This window comes from Ictidomys tridecemlineatus, chromosome 8 (genome assembly GCF_052094955.1).
Source record: "Ictidomys tridecemlineatus isolate mIctTri1 chromosome 8, mIctTri1.hap1, whole genome shotgun sequence".
Classification (NCBI taxonomy): Eukaryota; Metazoa; Chordata; class Mammalia; order Rodentia; family Sciuridae; genus Ictidomys; species Ictidomys tridecemlineatus.
In genome coordinates this window covers 26,047,895-26,072,748 of record NC_135484.1, presented here as the reverse complement: position 1 = coordinate 26,072,748, position 24,854 = coordinate 26,047,895, and the positions used below count along the sequence as shown (strand labels likewise).

The following is a 24,854-nucleotide window of genomic DNA, read 5'->3' as shown; positions in this document are numbered from 1 at the left end:
TTGTTCTTGAGCTTGTAAATACCTAACAGAGAGTGACAGGGAGCTTTAGAGGATCATTCCCACCAAAAGTATGTGACACATTACACAGAGGATCCCTTATGTCAGCTGCTCATCCAGCCACAGAATCAAAAATCAGACACCGAATACCAAAGAAAACAAAGTAAATACAAAGATTTTTCCCTTTTTTAAAGGAATGCTTTTGAGAAGTACAAAAGAAATGGAGTCACTTAAAATTCCAATCATAAATGCAATCCTAGAGTTACAACAGTCTGAGCTCTTTGAACAACTTGGTATGGAGTAACTTATACCAGTCACACCGTTTCCCATTCTGATTCCTGTCACTCAAAAGGATGAAGGAGCACACAAAACACAAAAGCACACACACCATAGATAGTGGCGAAAAGGAATTACTTACTTTTCTTCTTAAAAAGTTTAATGAAAGACTTAATCTTTGCATTAATGAACACCACCATTTCCAGGCGCCTACATGAGGTTTAGAAATTTAAGTCACATTAAAAGCTCAGTCCAGCAGGCAGGTGGCAAGCTGCACTCTTCTGCTCTAGATTCGAACTTTCTTCCTCCAAGGTCTCTCATCCAACTGCCCGGGGTGTTGTAACTCTGAGGTTGAGTTTATTGTTAAGCAGTTACAAACCATTAATAGTCCTTGAACCTGAAAAACTCCCAGTGAAACCTAATCTTTAAGGCTGGGAGCAGCCAGTGACAACAGGCTGGGAAAGAGAAAGCCAATCACGGATCTTATTTGCATGATAGCCACATCAGGCTTTCTGCCTCGGCGCTCATTCATTCCATTTCCTCTCCACACATCAGAAGTTTCTCCTCCCTGGAGTCCACAAAAACACTACAGATTTTCCTCTACGGAAGTCAAGATGAAACAAATCATGTCCCCAATTTTACTAGGCCACTACGAACAACCCAGATCTCTCTACAGGAGCAATTCCACGACAACGATTCCTTGACTCTCCAGTTAATTCTGGGTGTATAGGATTTAAACAGATACAGGGAAATAAAAGAACCAAACTATTGTTTCCTGACCACGCCCCTAGGCTCCGTCCCTCTAACCAAAGGAACATTCAGAAGCAGAAAAACTTTAGAATCACCAAGGAGCTACAAAAGACAGCTTGGTTGCATTTTTATGCAAATGAACATGCCCCTTCTTCTCACCCTTCTTGGCCAGGGACTGAGAATCAGTATAGCCTTTCCAAAGTGCAAACTTATTTGCAGCTAGCTGAAACAACTCTAAGAGGGTAGAGGGTGGGGCTTATAACCTTCTAACTCCAATGGAGAAATTAGATGAAGTACCTTAAAAATTATAATTATCATCTAAGCACCTAGTTTTCACAGTTCTATAACCACTCTTCCTCTTGGTAGCAGTCGCAAACAAGCTTGGTGGTTTGGGTTACTCTTTAACCTGAATATACTGAATTCTGGTTCTTCTGCCCATTTGCTGTCAATCACAGAGGACTAGGGAAACAAACAGGGGGAGGAATCGGAATTGGGGGATAGGTACGCGTTTGAGAAATATTCCAAGAGGAAAGGGATAGCAACAAAAAGGATATTGATTATGAAATAAGAAACAATGGAAAAAATCCTCCTCACATACCCCAACAAAACAGTTTTGAAACAATTTAGCTCACTTATTTTATAGCTTTGGGCCAGACTTGTAACTGAATGGAAAAATGTAATAATCCACTAATTCAAAACATTTAGTTTATAACAAAGGCTCTTAGTCAAAGAATAAAATTTATATAAGGGGTTTCCTCTGGGGAAAGCTTTGGAATGATGCCACTTTGAATCTTTTTATGCCCTTAACCTTACTTTTTTAACAATAAAAGCAAACCAAACATAGGAAATACACTTATTATATTACCATACATAGTTATCATAGACTTCCAACTTTTGTTCTTTATCCTTTAGTAGCTTTAATTAAAGGTAATTAAATTGCCAGATGGCAATTGAGTAATAACTAAGATTGTAAATCAGATTATATAGTTCCTTAAATTAGTGAGCAAAGTTCCCCTTTAGAAAACAAATGTATCAGCAAGAGTGACCTCACTCTGCTCACCTGCATTAGAGACGGTAGAGTTCTGAGCAGAAATGCTTCTATTCACCATCTGCAAAGTTTTGAGGTTAAGTGTCACCATGCATTCTTCCAATTGAAAACAGAAACTGTTCCTATTAAAAACGAACCCTGACTCTCAATCCTGCAGGTTTTCATGTATACAATAATGACATATGAAATAAATCCACTCATTAAAATGATAAATTTTGTGCTCTTACTAAGTGCCATGCTTTCATTCAGTTGGGATACATACCTGAACAAAATAGGCAGGATTCCTGCCTTCATGGAGCTTACATTATTTGACATGGAACTATAATTGCATGGTAGATTAGAAGGCACAATGGTCAGAAGAGAAAGTTGAGCAGGATAAAAGACTGAAGGTGAGAGGTGGTCTGGTGTTGCTGAATTAAATATTACTGAAATGGTAAGATTTGAATAAAAATTTGAAGGAGGTAATGGCAATAAAACAAAACTCTACAATGAGTCCCATTGGCTCTCATTTCAAAGAGGCAGGATATTTATCAGGCTGGGAGACCCATTTTAAATCCCCCAGGACTACTTAGGGAAGTGCTCTTTCCCCCTTAGAAAATGAACTGTAATAAGAGTCATGCACGGAACGGAGCAATTTACTTTCTTGCTCAAGATTAAGCCTGATGGTAAGTGGCCATGGTTGTGAAAAGATAATGCCACTATGTGTTTACACACCAATCAGTGGTAAACATGGGGGCAGGAAGCAAGCTTCCATCCAGCACCCTAGGGCACCGCTTCCTTCACACATCATTCCAACCTGCCCCTGTAACTCCAGGTGTTCAGGTAATAAACAAAATAACTAATTATATTCACTAGTACTATTATGTATTAAGTTGTATTTGGGGAGAGCTTACTAATTATAAAATTTTTCCCAGTAATACAGTCATCTCTTGCTTTATATCCTGTGTATAGGCATAAGAACAGGGAAATGTCTTTACCATATAATTTGCATGCCTTAATGTCTAGTACTTATTAAGTTGCTCAGTTTACATATTTAATAGGAAAAATGTAATTTCATGATACTTTCTAATAAGCTTTAGCCAGACATGTAGTGGGAGTAGAAGCCCCCCACCCCTCCAAAAAAAAAATCAGAAACAAAAAGTAAACAAAAAAGTTCTAATATCCTAGACCTTGGAAACTTGACAGCATAGCATAATAGCAAACAACCCAACTCTGTAACTGTTCCACCCAAGTTACTAGCTACTCCTACAGGAGGAACCTCTCCATGCTTTGGTTTGCTCAGCTATAAAATGGAAGTAATAATAGTATTTATATCACAAAGTTATTATGAGAACTTAATATGTTGTTATTATTACAACATCTTTGGAACAGTATCTGGATTTGGTATAGATGTACTTGTTAAACTGATAAGTAAAATCTCAAGCAACCTTGAGTCAGGCTTTGGTGGAGGGGAATCAGCTTTCTGAACACTGAAATGGCTTCTCTACTGTCTCAGAGTTCAATTGCTAGATCCTTGAATGATTGCTCCAAACCTGATGCTTCCAGTTTGTATACACATATCATCTCTCCTACCTCCTAGAAGTTAAATTCTAATTGTTCTTTTAAAAAGAGTTCTCAGCAGTTATCAGTGGACTTCTGGTTAGTACCCATGATCTTTCTCTCTTCATTTTTCCACCTACATTTTCAATCATATACTGCTAACAACACAGCTCTCAAAACCTTACTCACTGACATAATAGCATGCTAATTCCTTTCCTACAGATGATGTTCTTTCTAGAACTGGAAAACTCTTATCAACGTTCAAAGATCTAGTCCTTAAACTTCTGTTTTATGCTTTTTATTTATTTCCCTTGAAATTTGAATGATTTTGCTAGTATAAGGCAGAAGTTAGCAAATAATGGCCCTGGGGCGAAATCCAGCCAGCTTGTTTTTGATTGGTCAAAAAAAATTAAAATAATAATGAACTTTATGACATGAAAATTACATAAAAATCCAAATTTCATTGTCCAATAATAAAGTTGCAAATGGAACATGTATTTTCTAAGGCTGCTCTTTGAGCTGTAACAGACTGGATTGAAGTAACAAGACCCAACAATAGGCTGTCTGAAAGAAAACTCTTCTCATTGGCAAAGGAATACACAGAGTGAAAATGAAAGAATGATGTTTTTTTCACCAGTGTGACCATAAGATCTGACAATATCATTTTTAGAGAAGGAAAAGTTCATTCAGGGAGTTCTCAGTTTTAGAGATCTCAAGTCTATAGATGGCTGACTCCATTCCTCAGGGCTCAAGGTGAGGCAGAAAATCATGGCAGAAGCGTGTGGCAGAGGAAAGTGGACCAAGACATGATGTCAGGAAGCAGAGAGACTCCACTTTCTGGATACAAAATATACACCCCAAAGCTACTCCCCCAGAGACCCACCTCCTCCAAACACACCCTACTTGCCTTCAGTTACCACTCAGTTAATTCCTACCAGGGGATTAATTCTCTCATAACCCAGTCATTTCAACTCTAAACCTTCTTACATTGCCTCACACATGAGCTTTTGGAGGACACCTAATATTTCAACCATAATAAAGAGGAAAGAATATTTCAAGCAAATGGAATCCTAAAGCAAGCAGGAGTAGCTGTATTCAAACCTGACAAAACAGGCTTCAAGGTAACATCAGCCAAGAGGAAAGGAAGGAAACTACATATTGACACTCTGTGATTGTAAATAAATAGCACAGATATCAGAGCACAAAATTTTTAAAAAAATGCTACTAGACATAAACAGAGAGATAGACCCCCGCATAATAATAGAGGGTAACTTTAATATCCCACTCACCAAGAGATAGATCATCCAGACCAAAATGAAAAAGAAATCAACAAAGAAACAGCAGAATTAAATTATACTAAAGATAAAATAAACTGAACAGATATTTGCAGAATATTTCAGCTAACAGTTGCAGAATATACATTCTTTCTGTCATCACATGGAACTTTTTCCAAAAATAGATCATATATATTAAGTCATAAAGCAAGTCTTAACAAACACAAGAGAAATGAAATAATTTCTTGCATTTTATCAGATACCAATGGAATGAATAGAAATCAATAACGAGAAACTATAAAAATTAAACAAGCACATGAAGATTGAATAATATGTTTCTGAGGGTCATTGAAAAAAACAAATGTGGAAATTAAAAAATTCCTAGAATCAAATGAAAACAGAAACACAGCATACCAGAACCTATGGGATACAGCAAAGCATACGAATAAGGAAGTTTATAGCTACAAATAACTACATGAAAAACATATAGATTACAAGTAAATAACCTAATGATGCAGCTCAAGGTTTTTGAAAAAAAACAAGAATAAACCGAACTCAAAATTAGTTGAAAGAAAGAAATAACACAGATCAAAGCAGAACTAAATAAAATAGAGACTAATATAAAGTATCAAAGAAACAAACTGGTTCTTTGATAAGATAAACAAAACTGACAAGCCATTAGTTAACTAATCAAAAGAAAATGACCATCCAGGGGCTGGGGTTATGGCTCAGTGGTAGAGTGCTCACCTAGCACAGGTAAGGCACTAGGTTCGATCCCCAGCACCACATAAAAATAAGTAAATAAAAATAAAGGCATTGTGTCCACCTACAACTAACAAATATTTTTTAAAAAGAAAAGATCCAAATAAATAAATTAGAGATGAAAAAAGGGACTACTATCATTAAAATCCACAGATTATTAATGAATACTTTCAAAAACTATATGACAATAAGTTGGAAAATCTAAAACTCAAATTCCAGACAAATATAAGTTACCAAAATTAAACCAAGAGGAAATAAAAAACATAAATGGATCATTAGCAAGTGATGAGATTGAAGCAGTAACAAAGTCTCCCAGCAAAGAAAAGCCCCGGACTAAATAGATTCAAGTTGACTTTTCACCAGACTTTTAAAGAACTAATATCAATGCTTCCTATACTATTCCACATAGCTGGGCACAGGGGTACATGCCTGTAATCCCAGCAATTTAGGAGGCTGAGGCAGGAAGAAGATCACAAGTTTGAGGCCAACCTCAGCAACTTAGCAAGCCCCTAAGCAAAACCCTGTCTAGAAATAAATAATAAAAAGAGCTGGGGTGTAATTTAGTGGTAGAACACTTGCCTCCCATGCACAAAGCCTTGGGTTCCATCCAAATTCAATAAAGGATAAAACAGAGGCATCACAATACCTGACCTCAAGATCTACTTCAGAGTAATAGTAACAAAAACACCATGATATTGGCATAAAAATAAAGACCATGAAATGGAATAGAGGACCCAGAAATAAATTGAGAATGAAATATGTAATCAACAAAGATTACAAGGTTTGTCTAAGTTGGAAGCAGAAGGAAGGGAAAGAAAAATCAAATATGACAAAGTTCTGGTCAAGGCTGGATACTAAATGATGATTTTAAGCACTGCTCAGAGAAGCTTTAAGAGCTAAAGCTCTTAAATAGAAAATTCCTTAGCCCATCCTTATTTGTAAATGGTGCCTTCACTTCTTGTTGTTTTAGACTATTTTTCAAAATCAAGTTTAATGTCTAAAACAGAAGACTTGTCCATGACTAATTTAGATTTACTTGTTATCTTTATGCATGGCTAACATACTTGAAATACAATTTGTAAATCCTTAGACACACATTCATTCATTCTTGGGCTTTTCAAGCTCATTGGGAGCATTTAAAAACACCACATGATATAAGCATTCTGAGTTAGGAAATGAAATGTCCATGTGGTAGAGATTATAGAAACTGCATTTACTTCACACACACACACACACACACACACACACACACACACACACACACAGAGTATTTTTAAAGGTAATGTTGTAGAGGTATTCATTTTTCAAGTAATAGTTCAAATATTAACCTTCTTTAAGAAGCACTCCTTGAAAAAGTCTTAGTAACTCTTTATTTTTAAAATATGTCACAGAATGAAAACTTGTGCCAGATGACAGATGTTCATAAAGAATTATTTTAATTGTCCCACAAATCATGTTAGTCCACAAAAGTACATTTAAAATTATCAATTTTCAAAACTTCATTGATACAATGACCTGTTCTTTCTTCTGCTTCTGAATTAATTTTTATGATGAACCATACAATATATTGAAAAAGACAAGTGGAACTCTCTCTCTTCCTCACTGTGGGGTGGGGGATGGTTAGAAGTAGAAAGGGAAACCTTCAGAGATGATAATGTATCAATTCTTCAGAAGAAATTTAATCTGGCATCCACTCTGCCAGTTAATTTTGACGCTAAAAAACACCCTTCACTCTGCATGTATTTGAAGCTAAAGGCTTCTGCTGGGATCCTAGTTAATAATTTAATCCAATACCATCGCTACCATCTGCTCAGTCCATTTCAAAACGTCTGCTACCACTGTGGCTAGTTTAGCCAAGCCACAATATTCATGTGACAAATGTTGAACAAATGAAAGGCGAGGCAGACAGAAAACATGCTGCAAAAGAGAGAGAGAGAGAGAGAGAGAGAGAGAGAGAGAGAGAGAGAGAGAGAGAGAAATTAAAAAATCCAAATCACAAAGAGCCCTGCTGACACAGCATTACAAAGTTCAACCTTGCCTGCAGGGATGGAAGGGTACAAAGTCTCCTTCTGGCAGGGGTGGGATCATCTAGAGACTGTCCTGCCACCATAAAATGGGGTGGGGAAATAGAGAGCTTTGGGTAGGAGATGGGCCTTGAGGTTGGAATTAATAGTGACCAACAACAAATAGCATTGGGAAATCATAAAAAGGGAGCTTTCATGGGCTCCCAGAGTGTTCAAGCAACGTCCAATGTACTCCCTCTGTATTACAAATAAGTATCCTGAAGTAAATCTCAGAGCTACTCAGCATCTGAACTAATGGTCCAGTTGTCAATATACCGGCCGACCTGCTGCTGCCAAGTTAGTGGGGTCCATATCTATTTCTGCCTCAATGTCCTTCCACATGCTATCCATCCACCTGCATGCTGGATTTCTGACTCCCTTGTTTGGCATGCCTCTGTTCATTTTTCAAGTAATATTTCAAATATTAACCTTCTTTAAGAAGCATTCCTTAAATAAGTCTTAGTAACTATTTTTAAATATGTCATTTCATTTCAAGGATAACTTCCTCAAAAGTGAACTGTGTCTCTCTTGCAGAAAGAATGAATAATTTCATTAACTACATGCCTCTTATACTTGAATCAATCATTCTTCATGAGGTTGTACAGCTCTGATCCATCCACCCAAGTAGTTCTGATTCACCTGATTCATTCTACAAAGCCTACACTTGGCTCATTCCAGGAGAGAAATAATGTATGTGAATAGAACTACAGACCAATTATTTCACTTAGAAAGTTCACTCTTCTTACTTTCAGACTACATATTAAGTAAGGGTCTGGTACAACTTAGATAAGAGAATAATTTTCAATTGCTTGAAAATTAAACTATGTCTTCTTTGCTATTTAAATCTAACATAATTATATATTCTGAAAGTAAAAGTAAGAAGGAAAATTAATCTTAAAATTTGAAAGGAAAAAATTGATGCAACTTTTCTTCCAGAAACTTTGAGGGAGGGGGGAGACAAAATTTCATTGTGGAATGAAAAGACAAAATATAATGTGATGATCTTAGAGAGAAGTTTAAAAGAGTCACGTGATTAGTTAAAGTGCTCAGAGCTCTCTCATATTTTAAAAACTGGATAATATTTAGGGCCTGCTTGATTGACAGTGGTACAAACTTACAAAGAATCTATACTTGAGGAGAATTTTCTACGTAGAAAAAAATTGGGAGTAAGGACTTCCTAATAAATACTAACAAGGAAATTGATATAAAACAGAGTTGTCACCTACGGGAGACACCATGACACTCAATGGAGTACTGGTACAGGAAAATGATATCTAAAGCTGTCACAAGTCTTATAAAAAAGTCCTCTAAACTGGGCAAGGTGGCACACGCCTATAATCCCAGTGGCACAGGTGGCTGAGAAGGGAGAACAGCAACTTCAAAGCCAGCCTCAGCCTCAGCGGGGCACTAAGCAACTCAAGGAGACCCTGTCTCTAAAATGTAAAATAGGGCTGGGGATGTGGCTCAGTGGTTAAGTGCCCCTGAGTTCAATCCCCAGTACTACCCCCCCCCACCACCAAAAAAAGAAAGGCCTCTAGTTTCACACATTCTCATTCATAATCATGTCTCAAAACAATATTCTCATCTTCCACTGGGTGCAGCTCAGATTCTATGATCTTTGTGTCCATTTCAGCTTCAACATGGACAAAGTTGGTATTATTCCTCCAGAAAGATTTGTAAATATTCATAAACTACCTAGTATCTACAATCAAGTTCTGATGAAGGTAGCACCCCTGACCTATAAGAAACATTTTCTGAATCAATAGGGAGCAGCTACATTTTATAACAAGGACCAAGAAATAAAAGAGATCCAAATCAATTTAAAATCAAAAAATAAAACTTTTCAATAACGGAATCCTAAAGGAGAGAAATTTCACTTGGAGAGAAGATAATTCTGAAATCACACTGTACAAGAATAGGAAAAAAAATCAATTTAAAATGAACCAAAGAATATCAGATTTGTCCTTGACTAATTTCTTCACAATTAAAGATCAGTAAGTATTAATGATTTAGAGCACAAAATAACTAGAGCTAATTATTTAGTAAGCAAAGGAACAATCTTTGTGAACTTGGGTTCTGAAGATTTCAATAGCTCTCGATGTTCTCTTTCTTTCTTATAATTTTTTATATTGCTTTATATTTGGTTAAGATGAATGCTGCAATTAATAAGCTGATGTGATCAACTGCTTTTATTAAGAGGACAGCTGGTTCACATATAAAAATGATAATGAAATAAATTAAAATAGACTATTTTGCTTTGCTGATGAACTGAAAACAGTATTTATAATTAAAAGTAGCCAACTATGTTTAGTTTTCTAGTAATGATGAAGGGTAAATCTAGGCAATTTTTTATGTTTATCTGATTAGTTCTGGGTTTAAAAACTTTTTAAAAATATATTTTGAAATTAGTGAATAACAGCGGTAGAATTCTTCAGACAGCAAAGCCTTAATTCCTTATGAAGCCTGAGAGTTATGAAGGCTTTGCAATGAGTCTGGAGCTGAGGCGGTGGGGCAAAGGCCATCAGGCTGATGTAAAGTGATAGATATTTGGAATTCATCTGGACAATTCAGAACTTTCATCAACATCAGCCTGACAAAGATTTTCTAAGTAATGAAAGTCTTCCTCTAAATTCAGTTCTTCATATTATTTTGTTGACTTTTCTTTGCAACTCAGAAAGACTATTTTCAATATGTAATTAACAAATGAGAGCAGTGGACAAGAATAAAAACGCCAATTATTGTCCCAGGAACCTAATATTTCCAAAGCAACTATTTCACAACATAGATTTCTGAACCGACAGCATGGAAGGACCTCCACACTTGCTGGTGTTCCCTGTTACTAGATGGCGACACAATTAGGGCACAGCTGGAAGGGAAAGGAGGCGTGTTGATTGCAGGGGCATATAATTAGATCCTCATAGAATCTGAGGAAAATCAAATGGCAATCAAAACAATAATGCTAATAATGCTAATACTGCAATAATGCCTCTGACTTTGGGAAAATGACATGCCTGGACCCGCCCCACCAGCATCACACAGGCGCAAAACGGAAAGCAGGGGAAAAAATGGATTTTTTTTTTTGCATCTTAGCAAATAAAGTAATATTATGAAAGATTAAGATAAGCAGTATTCCTCATGCACCTAGCAATATTTTTAACTTATAGCCAAAAATATGAAGCTTGGAATTGGAAAGACAGGTGTAGATATTTTATAATTTGGGCCTCTGTTTTGGGAAATGATAATGAAAAAGGATGGGAGAGGTATAAAAAAAATCTAACGATTTGACCAACACTGAAGACATAAGCAATCAGTATTCCCTTGAACCAGAATAAAAAAAAAAGTGAGGTATTTGGGAAGCAAATAAAAGAGGATCTTATAATGCCAAGTAGTTCTTCCAAACCTTTCTGATACTGTATGACAGATCCCAGAAGAGTCAGATACATCCGGTTTTATCAGCTTATCTGAAACACTTATTTCTTTATATGTAGCCATCCATATAAATCATTACATGATAAAACAATTTTGGGGGCTGCAAGGATATAGCTTTGTGGAAGAGCTCTTGCCTATCATGTACAAGGTCCTGGGTTTGATGCCTGCACTGCCAACAAAACAAAAAACAAACAAACAAAAACTTATACAAGGTTACCATGATCAATTCTCATTTGCAAACCATATTTAATCAAGCATCCATTTAGGCTATTGAAGGTGATTTAAAATACCCGCACTTTCCCATACTTACTTGATGTCTACGCACAATCATCTGTAATCTGATTGGAATTTAATTATTCTAGCTGCTTTCTGAAAAGAAATACTCACCAATTGCACCCCATTGGATAGAAGAATCAGCCACAGACTCCAGACAATATATTATATTCATTATCAGAATAAATCCCCAAGCATCTCTACAGAGTTCACACCGTCAGGATGCCCCATATGGAAACTGAATAAATTCACTTCCTCGCTCAGTAGCTTCCCTCTTCCTCTTTGTCAATACAATCACAACTCCCCACTGACAGGATAATTCTATATTCTGAACTTTTCAAGGTTTACTTAAATTGTGCCTAACAGCACCCACCCCAACCCCTCCCTGCAATAAACACGGCCTCTTCTTTTTGCAGCTGCTGAATGTCACAAATAGCTTCTTGTATAATCTGACTTAGAATGCACCCCAAACTAGACATGTTGAATGGCAATGTGAATGCTTCATTCAGAGAGAACTCAAACGTGTAGAATGTCCTGAAAACATCACAGAGGCAAAGGGGATCATTAGGAAGTCTTGGGGCAGAAGATTGCTTTCAGCAGTTGCCTGCAAATTCTCCTCAGGTCTATGCAAATGACGAGAGAGAGGTTTCAGAAGATTCCCACAGCGATCAAAGGAGGACTTGAGAATTCCCCTGAGCAGGCTGTCTGGATGGGTTTTTTTTTTTTCTAATGTGGCCTCCATTCTCCACAACAAATGTGTGTCCCTCCAGCTTTCCTAAGGAAATGTGCTTGCCCTCAATCTATTCATGCTGTAGCATCAATTACCCATTCCTAAATGGAAACATTTTTTAAGAACTTTATTTTCATGTGCCGTGCACTCCACCCCAGGGCAGTTCCCCTATGGATATTTCTGTAAACTCCTAGAGGATGAGGGCCAAATCCATGCCCCTGTGTTTTGAAGTGCCAACTTGTGCAACCTTTGGTGAGAGGCAAAACTGATGTAAGTAACTTTTTGAAAAGCTTTCCCCTGTGCTGAAACTGGAGTTTATTTTCCTGAATAACAGGTATATTGGCAATCAAATGATTACAGGGCTGGAGGGGAAAAGGGGGAAGTGAGAGTTAATGGTAAGGTGTTTCCTGATGCTACGGAGAGAGGAAGCAGAGGACTTGACTTTTCACCAACTCTCTCTCCAGTTCTTTGATCAGATGAATTTGCCATTTCTTCAGGACAGCAAATCTCTCCTGATCTCCAACTCTGCTCAGACCTCCTGTGGTACTCGTTCATGGAAATTTGTACTTTTTTTTTTTATAGAGCTACATTTATTTTGTGTAGTGATTTGTTCAGTGACTAAATCTCTCAGTAGACACAGGATCTGGACCATACCCAATGGCCAGCTTGCTGAATCTGCAGGGTCCAGGGCACTAAACCAGGTCTACTACACACTAGGCTTGTAATTAACATGATTTCATTAAATGAATAAATTGCAGCAAGAAAATAAACAGTTGAAACAAAATAATCGACTCCAGAGGATTCATTCTTATAGTATTAAAAAAAAAAAAAAAAGTAGCCATGCTCTCTCAGATTGGTAGAGCTTGGAACTGCAAAGTCTCTTGAAGGATGCATTTCATTTGTTTGCAGCCTTATTTCATACATTAAAGACTCACCAAGCCAAGTACCACCCCCTAGGCCCCTAGGCTCTGCAGATAACAAAATGAAGACAACCCTTGGCTATGAAGCCTTTCCTAACTTTTCCATCTCCCGGCCTTCTTCTCAGGAGTGTGGGCTGTCCACTCCTTTGTGGTCTATCTACTCCATATCTGTGTCCATCTGACTCCTCTATTACAACCTGTGTTTCTGGAAGACTGGAACTGGGCCTACCCGGCCTTTGGAAATGTCAGTAAAGTTTGTTGATCAAATAACATAACGAACAAATGAGGAATCTAAGGAGCCATCTACTCCTATCTGTGAGGCATTTTACTGGATGGAAGAAGATGGACACAATGGAATGGTATTAAGGCACATTTCAAATTGGAGAGTGCTTACCTTGAATAGAGGATAGGAGGAAAGACTGTCAAGGAACACATGATATGACAAGTGACCTGTGAACTAGACCCTGATGGATTAATAGAATTTGCTAGGGTATGAAACACATTCTGAGTAGACAAAAAGAGCAGAAGCAAAGGCATAAAGAAGAAAGCGAGTCATCAGAGTACTGGGAATATCCCAGGTACAAGGATGGTGGCAGCTGCCTGTAGAGCACATTGCCATTCTCAGACTCTCTTGCACCTACCTGGGCCTCAGTCCCTGGCTTAGCATTTGCAAAGGAGGTACACAGGGTGGAGCTGGCTGAGGACTTGAGTCCTCACTTCCATACTCCTTCTGCTCCAGATTTTTCTGCTGATAAGTCTGACTGTTGAGATATCTGAAGTCTGTTTCTAGTCTCTACTTTCAAGGAGGTGGGAGACAGGGCATGGAGCACTCATTTAGCTGGTAACATACACAGCTGAGGCACTGGGGTCTTGGAGTTGAATGCTGACTACCAGGTTTGACTGCAGTCAAGATAATGACTCCCTTGGACAACCAGTTCTCAGGGAGCCATTCCTGGGAGTCTGGCTTGGCCTGCTCTCCCAGCTTTTCCTGTTATAGCCTATTTACACCCTTCTGCTTACACTATTGTCTGCATCTGAACCTGCCTGAATCAATCTGCTGGCCTGATGGGGTGGTAAAGCAGGGCATGTGGGGATGGCCATTGGAGACAAGGCTATTAAAGTTAATTCAGGTGCAGAGCTTTGCCTATCAAGCCAGAGATGTTAGACTTCATTCAGTTGGCAGCAGTTGAACATCACAGTTTCTGTGTGAGATAGGGATCTATGTCGTAGAAAAATGTTAGAGCTATGGAAAAGCGAATGGAAAAATCAGACCAATAGTGTAACGCCAAGATAAATGAATGTTGATGGAAAAGGAACGGAGGTAAAACATCTGCCCACCACACTAGTGACCCTCCCACCCACTACCTTCCGCAGGCACAATCTCCACTTGTATCATAATGTTCTCTTCCTCTCTGAATGCTTTCTCTGTTTCAGACAGGACACCAGCAGTCAGTGACTCCCTCAACTCTGGCCTCACCAGTGTCTCTTTCCATTTCATATTGTTGGGAAATTTTGAATGATTATTTTGTTCCTGCTTTATGTGATATTTTTAGGAGGGTTTTGCTGAAACTATAACTCACAATCAAAACCCATAAATGAAAAATAACAAGAACACAAAAGGTTTTCTCTGTATTCACTTGTAAAATGCTGACTTACCCCCACCTTAATTACATATGACTCTCAAGTACTACATAAATTCTGATGGAGAACATAAAAAATCTAACCACTACCAGTATTTTAGGAAAGAACATCAGAACATTGAACTCAGGCAGGCAGTGCCTTTTTGAAATAGATATGAAGGAAAATGCCAGAGTACTTAGAGGCAAACAACAGAATCCACTCTAGTAATATTAATATTTTTAAAAAGATTCGTTAAAGGATATTAAAGAGCTTGCACAATCTCCATGAGGGCCAGAGGTTAAAAGTTTACTTGCCACCCAGCCAGAACTGTTACAAACACTGCCACTGCTGCCACCTACTGGCCATTATAGATCATGCGCATGACAGGATGCCATGGGTCTCCGGGAGACCTTTCAGGAAGAGAAGAAACCTAGTGCTGTAGGGTTTGCAAATAAATCCAAACAACTCCCTCAGCTACTGCTCAACATTCCTCAGGGTGGCATCTAAATTCATGGAATGAGTCTGTTAGCAGAGCTTAGGTCACAAACCCGCACTCTGGTTGCAAGGGAGTTTGGGGAACTGACAGGTTAGTCTAGGTAGGAGAGGAAGTCAAGCCAGATAGGATGGGATTAGAGTTGAGTGATACAATTATGGAGCCTGCTGCAGACCAAGTTCTTCATGAAGAGTAATTAACCAATAAGCTCCAAAGTCAATCTGGACTTGCGTTTTCTTACCTCAACTTTGATTCAGATTCTGAAATAGAGTTATTTACATCAGAAATTACTGAATTAGAAGCTGAGAAAGTCAGAGAAATCTTTTACTCAGTTTGTATCAATGGCCTGCAGAATTCACCAAGTAGTGCCTACCACTGTCTGCTGACTGTATCAACTCCACAGTGCTGATTGGTCTCTTTCCACGGACTCCTTTTCTAGAGAACTAAAAAAAACATTACAGCAGATTCTTTTTAAAAGACACGCTCCAATTCACATTATGTAAGAAAAAACAATGGCAATAGAACCATAGAATATTCACAGGAATGATTTCCAGAAAACCAGATCACTTCATGGATTGTTACAATCTCACTTCATAACAAAAATGGCAAGTTCTGTAAACTCATGTTTACAGCCACCCCATATAATTAAAGTTGGAAAAACAAAACTAGAAAAGTTAATTCCCCACCATATACTACAATCTCATGCAGAAAAGAATCAACAATCTAAGCAATGACTCAGTAACTTTAAACCTCACATATCCTAAAAATGCCACTAAAAAACAAAATACTCCATAGCTAAGCATCTAGAGAGAATATAATTTTTCTGGGTACCAGAAACAAATCTGCATAAACAACTCTTTTCCAAATAAGGTTAAAATGTTTTACCATGTATGTAGTTAACACCTTCAACAGTATTTTTTCAAAACATAATTTAGTAGTAATTTAATGGAAAGTGAATCTTCAAAAAAAAAAAAAAAAACCTTAATCTGCTCCCCAATTTTCCCTTCAGTAAAGTTAGGCCCTAAAAGGAGTATTATCAAAAAAACTAAAGAAAATTTTATGTATTTCATAATTCAAAAATATTAATTTCTTCAGAAATACCCAAATATTATAATAAAAGCATTAAATATTAATATTCCTTTCCAGGTTTTTTTTTAATTAGAGAAATACGATCTTGGCAAAGAAAGTAATTTGCTGCCATTGCAATCCATGAATAATTTAATTTTGCAAGGCTAGAATGACATTTACACAAGATGCCGCTTCAATTGTCCATGATACATAGACTCATCCGAAGATCAGCAGGGGAACCAGGAAAATCTAGTAAACAATCTTTGCAAACAAGTACAAGGTAGGGTTGTCTAGTACTAGTTTCTTCTTGCACTTCAAAAGACACTTCTCCACACCCAGTGAGGAACCTCTCTAGCAGGATAGCTGGAGAAAGATCCAGAATACCTGCACTGGTAGTATTTTTATACCCTCTATTTTAGTATTCATATAGTTGGTGGCAATTATCTGCTTCACATTTATATTACTGCAGTACTTCATCACTTAAAAAGTTAGTAGGGAGCTGGGTTCAGTGGCACATGCCTTTAATCCCAGAGACTGGTGGAGGGGAGGGGAGGTAGGAGGATCACAAGTTTGAGACCAATCTCAGCATCAGTGGTACTTTCAGCAAGTTAGTGAAACCCTGTCTCAAAATAAAAAACAAAAAATGACTGGGAATTAGCAGTAAAGCACCCCTGGATTCAATCCTCAGTATCCTACTTACCCCCCCCCCAAAAAATTAATGAGGAGGAAAACCAGTCAATCAAACTCTACCCTACTACATCTCAACATTGTCACATTTAATTTTTCCTGGGGTCCTAAATCCCCTCTAGAACAAGAGGAATACCTAAAGATTTTTTTTTCTAAAAACTTTGACACTCGGTATACAATTAATTATAGCCCCAAATCCAATTATGTTGTATTAAGGTTAACAACAAAGCATAATGAAAATAATAACAAAGCATAATAACTTGTTTTAAAAGAAGAAAATAAATAAAATATAAACCTGCAGAATCTTGTCATATAAAACCATGCCAAATAAATAAACAAAAATCTTGAGAATTAACCAATAAAATTTCAAAATTAGGCATTGCTCTACCAACACTGAGTGCTGGAGAAGGCTCCTTAGTTAATTCTAGCTCTGCACTATATGTAGCCTTGATCAATTTACTTAATCTCTTCCTGCTGGTAAAAAACGAGGATGATAATACTGGAAAAGCTTTCCCCAATTTGTATATTGTCTGTCATGTCCAAGACAGGCTGAATGAACAGTTGGCCATTTCCACCTTGATCTCTACTTTTTGCAACAATACACAGGCTTCAACCAGATCTCTTTGTACATTGAGTAGAGAATAGATTGTATACCAGCAAGTAGAGTAGGAAGCTATTGTCATAAACTAGAGGAGAAACAATTGTGACTTTGACAAGTGATGAAAATGAGACAAATGGGTGGACTGAAGATTTATTTTGGAGGCACATTATAAAAGACTAGATGTGGGACAGAAAGGCAGGGGGAATCAGGCTTGCAAGGTAGCTCAATAGTAGAACACTTGCCTAGCATGTGCAAGGCCCTGGGTGCAATGTTCAGCACCCGCCGCCCTCAAACTGGACATGTCTTTGATAATTCTCACATGGGCACAACATGCACTCAAGACAGGCTGGGGCAGAACTCAGAAAAGGGAGCCCTGTGTCTGGCCTTGTGGAAGCTGCTAGTATCTTAGAAGAGAATCACACATGCAGTAGAAACCCCCAAACCCAGCCTCTGATACACTGAAAAGTAAAGAGGAGGTGAGAAAGTGAGGAGATGGGATGCATACTAGCTCTCTACAGACAGAAAAATGGAGGGCATATACTGATAGATACGCAGGAAATGAAAGTCATTTCAAAAGGAATTTCATTATAACTTCCTGGTTCAAAGAACTTTGATTTGTTTCCCTTCAAGCTTTCTTAATTTGTTTCTGAGCCCATAGGACACTGAAAATCCTTTTTAGATTCATATAACAAAAAGGATTCCAAAATCAGGGTTAATGAAAGACGGTAATCTTTAGGCAGAGAAACTGAGAATTATTTTCTGAATTATTGAGTCTTGATCAATATCAATAAAAAAAATCTCCATTCCTTCCCCTCCATCTTATCATGATCCTTTTACAACATCCTTCAGTCTCTGTTGTCTCACTAACTGGTTGAGTTTGGATCACTCATTTGGGTAGAAGGTACCTGCCAAAGCCATTAGTATGTCAGGCCCACAAAGTTTGTAGCTCTCCTAGCATTTTCTTTATTAATGGAGAAAAAAATTAACTGTGTGTGTGTGTGTGTGTGTGTGTGTGTGTGTGTGTGTGTAGGGGGAAACTGAAGGGAAGATTTTAGGATTCTTTAAATTATTTATTTATTGTAATTTGTTATACACGACCGCAGAATGCAATTCATTTCATATCACACATATAGTGCACAATTTCTCAATCACTGATTGTACACAAAGTATTTCCACAACATTCGTGTATTCATACATGTACTTACGGTAATGATGTCTGACTCATTCCACCATCATTCCTACCCCCTTGCTTCCTCCCTTCCCCTCTCTCCCCTTTGCCCTATCTAAAGTTCCTCCATTCCTCCCATGGCTCCAGGAATTGAAGGAGGTACTCTTGATGAGTTTTACTGATATAAAATCATCATGAATTTGAAATTCAGAGCAGATGAGTAACATAGGGTGTGAAATCTCCTCTGAGGATTTAAGAATGGGAAAGCCCAAACCTTATGGGTCTATGCTGTAGATCAGTCCTGCAGCCAAATGGCAAGATTGCTTCATATTTTAAAAGATCTGAATAGTCCTTCAGGGAAACAAAATAAATGTGCATCATTTCATTTAACTCACATCACAGCTCTGCAATGTGTGAGCTGTTATTACTCTCATTTTTTTTGAGTTGAGGAAATGGAGACTAAGTAGGTTACCAAGCAATGTTCAAAGTTTCTAAATTTGCCAAGAGGATGAGAATTCAAACCAGGTCTGAGACCCTGGAGTTTGCAGGGCAGAATGAGCATTCACCTTGAGTACACAGAGAGCCTCACTTATACAAAGCAGGAGCAGGGAAAGCTAAAATGAAGTCTGCATTTTAAGTAAACTTTTTATTGGGTACAGAAAATTAGTCAGATTATGTCTACAGCTCCATGAATTGCTACAAAGTGAATGCCAATGCACACATCAAGACAAAGGTCATTACCAGCTCCCAGGACACTCTGCTCAGGCTCTTGCAGTCCTGACCTGGAACATAACCACTACCCTGACAGAGTCATCACAGATGAGCCTGGCCTGGTTTTGAACTTTTTGTGACTGACTGACTCATACTCTTCTGGGTTTGTGACATTCATGTACGTGGCCACATGGAGCAGGATGATGTTTAATATTTTTGATATGTGGTAAGAGAATTACTTATCCATTGTATTATTAGTCTAAATTTGTGTTTTGCTAACTTTGAGTACTGGGAAATAATTCATCTGTGAATATTCCCATGTACATCCTTTGGTGAACATAGGGATATCCTATGATGGACACATTCCAAGAAGGAGAATTTGCTAGCTCACAGAGTATGCACATATTCAGCTTTAAGAAATGCTGCCACATAGTTTTCCAAAGAGGAAACAAACACTAGTAGTATAATGTAAAGTTTTGATTCCTAGTAAATGGGCACACACATGAAAACAGAATTTTAAAATATTGAAGGAGAATGTAAAAGTCATCAGAGGGTCATTCTTCAGTATCAAAAATTAATTTAAAAGAAAAACAAACAAAAAAACACTAAAAAGTCATCTGAAGGATGGAAGTCCTGCTTCATGTAACAAAAACTAAGGAGGAATCTAGTCAGATGGGCATGGAAAGGGCTTGTGGAAAGTAGAAATTGAGCTGGCTATTAACTTTGGTAGAAACAGAGCAGTCTTTAGCTATGATGGAAATTTCTAGACCTCACCCAGCTTTGTGAGACCTGGAATCTTAATGCCTCTGGGCCTTGGCTTTTCACCTCTGCAATGACAGGTTTCCACTAACTGAGCTCTAAGTTCTATTTTGGGCACCATATTGTATGATATAGATAAAATGGAGAATGCTTCTGGCCTGTCAGAAATAGCTATTCAGTTCTACACCTTTCGATATGCAACATACTCAAAGCAAGAATACATAAAACCAGGTGTACCCTGCCACAAAAAAAAAAAAAAAAAAAATAGAAAGGAAGATTAGCTAGGCTGATACACCAGGGAATAGAGGGAAGTTTTAAAACCAATGAAGTGTAAAATATTTTGGGATCTGATAAGAAAGTTTTTAGAGGAAAAGTGATTTGAAAATATCTGGCCAAAATGATTAGAATAAAAATAAAATTTTAAATGTGCTCTCAAGTTCAAATTATTATACTGACAGCGCATTTATACACCCCTACTTTTCTTCTTTCTGTTTCATCATTTCCCTGCCCTTTCTTTCATCCAGAACAGTTAAAAATACAGGGGGAAATTCCATGTTTTTCTATTTTTACTATAAGCATTTTTTCAATAACTGTTCCTTTATATTCCCTCAATTTGAAAGCTTATTTTTTATCCATTTTGTTTGAAAATAAAAACATATAAGTTTACTAATTTTCCTCTGCATATAGTTGGAAATTTTTTTTGAAATTTAACTTTCTCTCTGTCACATCATTTTCTGAAGTGTCTGCTTTTGTATTTAAGTAGCCCCCTTTCCTTCCATTTTTAACTGCTATACTAATGGATTTTAAAATAAACTGACATATGATCTTATGTTGAACAAAATCCATCTTGATAGTATTGACAAAATGTTTGCCATTCTTGGTAGTTTTTGAAATTCCACCAACATCTATCCTGCTTCTTTATACTTGAAGATAGGCTTGCAAAGGGGACTACGCCCTATCATGTGTCTCACATTAGCTTTCTTTGTCTTTGCTTTGCAGTGTTTAAACAAGAAAGCAAATCCAGCCAGCTGTATAAGCAGCAGACAAATCCCTGTCCTGGCTCTCCAGCCTCCTCCTCCTTAACCTGTTGACATAGGAGGTGAAGACCAGCACTGTGAGGCTGTGCTGGATTCTGTACGGATAAGGATTTCCTTTGTGGTTACATACATTGGAAACTGAGATTAAATACAGAAGTGGGGGGGTGAGGCAAAATGACTATTAAACACCAAAATTTGTAAGACAATTTAAATGATAGTTCTGAGTGTGTTCAGAATAGCAGCCTGGGAATCTGACAGAAAGAAAGAAAAAGTTGGGGACTGGGGAGGAAAAATTTCTTTTCTTTTTTAATCTAAAGTGACAAAAGAGTAATAAGACTTCTAAGGCTTGCAGCATCATGAAAACAAATCCCCTCATTTGCATCTGTGAATAGCAGCTGAATTTATAGCTCAAGATAAATGGCAAGTCAGAGAGCGGCAGGATTACCAGTGTCCAGTCATTTGCTGGAAGCATTTACATATGAACAGTAGAAAGCAGTGGGTATACACTATGACCTTTACCAATCCACTTAGGCAAATGAAAACCCCAAGTGAAAAGATCCTCTTTGGCACTGCAGTGTGACAAACACCAGTCTGATTTTCAGAGGCCACATAGCATTTAACACATACATATGACAGCAAGAAAAGTAGTAGTTAACAGTATTGGGTCTTGCCAAGTTCCAGGCAAGCTTTGCATGCATTATCCCATTTAAAGTTCACAAAGCTCTTAGGAGTTACAGAATGCCCTGTTTTATAGATGAAAGAACTGTAATTGGGGAAGTTAAGTGACTTGCCTCACTGTCATGTACTTCCCTGGCTAAGCCAAAGTCATTAGTGATTAGAAAGCTCCAGACAAGAGCCTGTGAACTGGATGCCAGGCCTCACTCCTTACTCACTCATTACCTCCTACGTGCCTTCTCTATAGCACATGGGCCAAATTCCAATCTGTTTTATAATCTACTAGAAACTGGTAAGTTACACATATAGGACTCCGATGGGATGACTATGTAGAGAAGGCAAGTATGACATAATTGTAAGTCTGTATGAGTAATTCCAGATGATCACATGATAAGCCTAAAACACTGAGATTTTATGTCTTGTACTACTTTTTAAAATGCATTCCTAATAGAGAATAGTTGTAGTGATTAAGTAAAAAAGAATGGTAGAATAGAGAGAAAGAACCAAGTTTCCATCTGAAAGGAAGGTATGAGATGGGTTTTAGGAGAAAATAAAGGAAGCAGATCTGTGTTACCAACTGTGCCAACTCAGGGTCAAGGAAGAAAGGAAATGGAGTGACAGTTTACCTTCTCTCCTGACCTCCAAACACCCTGCGCAGTAGGTGCCCTCTCATACTAAATAAATGTTTTCTTGAGAAAAGAATAAACATGCTGAGATAAAGAAGAGGGGCTTTAAAAAGCACAAAAACGTAAATAAATCACATCTAACTGGTGAAACTAATGTGTACCACATCAACTAAAACTCTCATTTAGGGCAGGGGGCTGGGATGGGGTGGACCATATGCTTAGCGTGTACAAGGCCCTGGGTTCAATCTCCAGCTTAAAAGAAAAGAAACGCTTAACATTTATTTCCAAAGTAAAGATTATCTCTCAAATTTATTAAATATATAAAATAATCAAAGCAAGCAAAAAAATACTTGCAAGTTTTCGTAATCTCTAGGCTGTCTTTTGAATTCTCCTTTTTGACTCGTCATTCACAGAATTATCCATGATCATGATCTGGTATTTAAGATACATAATTCATGATTTGTTTTGTAGGCAAATGTAGGTAGGAGTCACTTAAGGCGAACAAAGATTCCAAAGGTGAGTGATTTAATACTTTTGATACTAAGTCAACTGTTTTGATATTTAATATGGGCAAATTCACCACACTGACAAAGACCAGACTGAAGTCTTTGCCTGTCCTGCACATGACAACTAAAATGAATGCCTTTTAATGTTGAATTGCATGACCAACACTTAAATTGAATGCCCTTTTGTACACCTGTATGGGGTCTTTATTTCTGGCTGATCAAGATCTTTCTCTGAGCCAGGCACAGTGGCACACAACTGAAATCCCAGTGGCTCTGGAGACTGAGGCAGGAGGATCTTGAGTTCAAAGCCAGCCTTAGCAACTTAGCACTGCCCTTAAGCAAGTCAGCATGATCCTGTCTCTAAATAAAATATAAAAAAGGGTTGGGTATGTAGCTCAATCCCTGAATCCAATCCCCAGCACCAAACAACAACAATAAAAGATTTTCTGAACTCTGGACATCAGAGTCAGCCCAAGGTGTGCTCATGAATATGTTTCAGACTTCTGAGGATTTGAGATAGGGTGAGGTGGGGTATCAACCAAAGGGATCTAGAATTTTTAAAGTGAAGTCAAAATCAAATCCTCTCTTTTGATTAACAAAAGATTAGTATGTTTCAAGTATTTGAGTTTGAGGAGGCCTTTGACTAAGAGTCTGGCTCTCATATGGAAACATTAGAAAAACATTGTGAAGAAGAAGTAAACATCTCAAATGTCCTACTTCAACAAAACACTTGGAAAAACTGAGAATGAGCCTTTGATATTCTACTACCAAAAACAATCTTCAATCCTTTGATTTATTATTGTTAACTTTTCCTGTGCAAAGTCAACATATAATAGCGTAGGATCCTTTTAGTTGATTTTTCCACTGAAACCCTTAGAAGTCTGAGACACCCGGAGCACACCTTGGATCGACTATAATATCCAGAGTTCAGAGAAAGATCTTGGATCAGCCAGAAATAAAGGCCCTATACAGATGTATAATTCAATATTAAAACTTTGACTTCCATTTCTTAATATAAGTTTCCCAAACCAATTATTAATATAATCTTAATATAAGTTTCCCAAACCAATTATTAATATAATCTTAATATAAGTTTCCCAAACCAATTTATTACCATCCCTCAACTCCACTTTTGTTTTATTGGTGTATTAGTTAGCAATATTCTTTCTAAGAGCTCATTCTCAATTAATTTTGCCTTTATGAGAGCCATGTCAAATGCTATTGTAGCAAATTACCATGAATTTAACACTGTAAAATAATACCCACTTATTATCTCGCAGTTCTGTAGGTTGATGGTCCTGTGGGCTTAGCTAGGACCTTAGCACAGGGGCACACAAGGCCTAAATCAAGGTGTGGGCTATCCTACACTTTGACCTGGACTCTGTGAGGTAGAATCCGATTCCAATTTGATTCAGGCTGTCGGCACAATTCGGGTGCTTTGTATGACTGGCTCCCTAATGCCCTTCTCCATCACCAGCTGCTGACTCCCTCCCAGCTCAAAATCTCCGGACATCCCCTTTTGCCATCAGCTGGGAGACAGCCCTGTTATAAAGGCTCCTATGACAACATGAGACCCACCTTGTTAATCCCGACTCATCACCCCTTTGAAGGTCATGAGAACCTTGATTACATCTGCAAAGTCTCTTCTTATCCTACAGGTGTGGCACCCAGGACAAAGGACATGGTGGCCCCAATTTCTGCCCACTGTAGTTAGTATAGTGGGGAAGGAATTTCTCATTATTTAGATTTCTCCATTCCAGAAGACTCAAATAGACCATTTTATTTTAATAATCAATTATGGATCACAAGGAACTGAATATTTGTGTCTCCCCCTAAATTCAC

At 37.7% G+C, this 24,854-nt stretch overlaps 1 protein-coding gene across 6 annotated transcripts in view; it reads right to left on the bottom strand.

Annotated features, from left to right (window-relative positions):
• Nhsl1 (NHS like 1) overlaps positions 1 to 24,854 on the bottom strand; it is a 238,909-nt gene that overhangs the window by 65,234 nt on the left and 148,821 nt on the right. Inside the window, exon 1 of one of the 6 annotated variants that reach the window (XM_021729461.3) lies at positions 416 to 717. The exons of the other annotated variants lie outside the window; for them this stretch is intronic. Within the exon in view, the coding sequence (XP_021585136.2) occupies positions 416 to 473 (58 nt within the window). The 5' untranslated portion in view covers positions 474 to 717. Of the gene's footprint in view, positions 1 to 415; positions 718 to 24,854 lie in introns of those variants that run through there. 6 annotated transcript variants of the gene reach the window in all.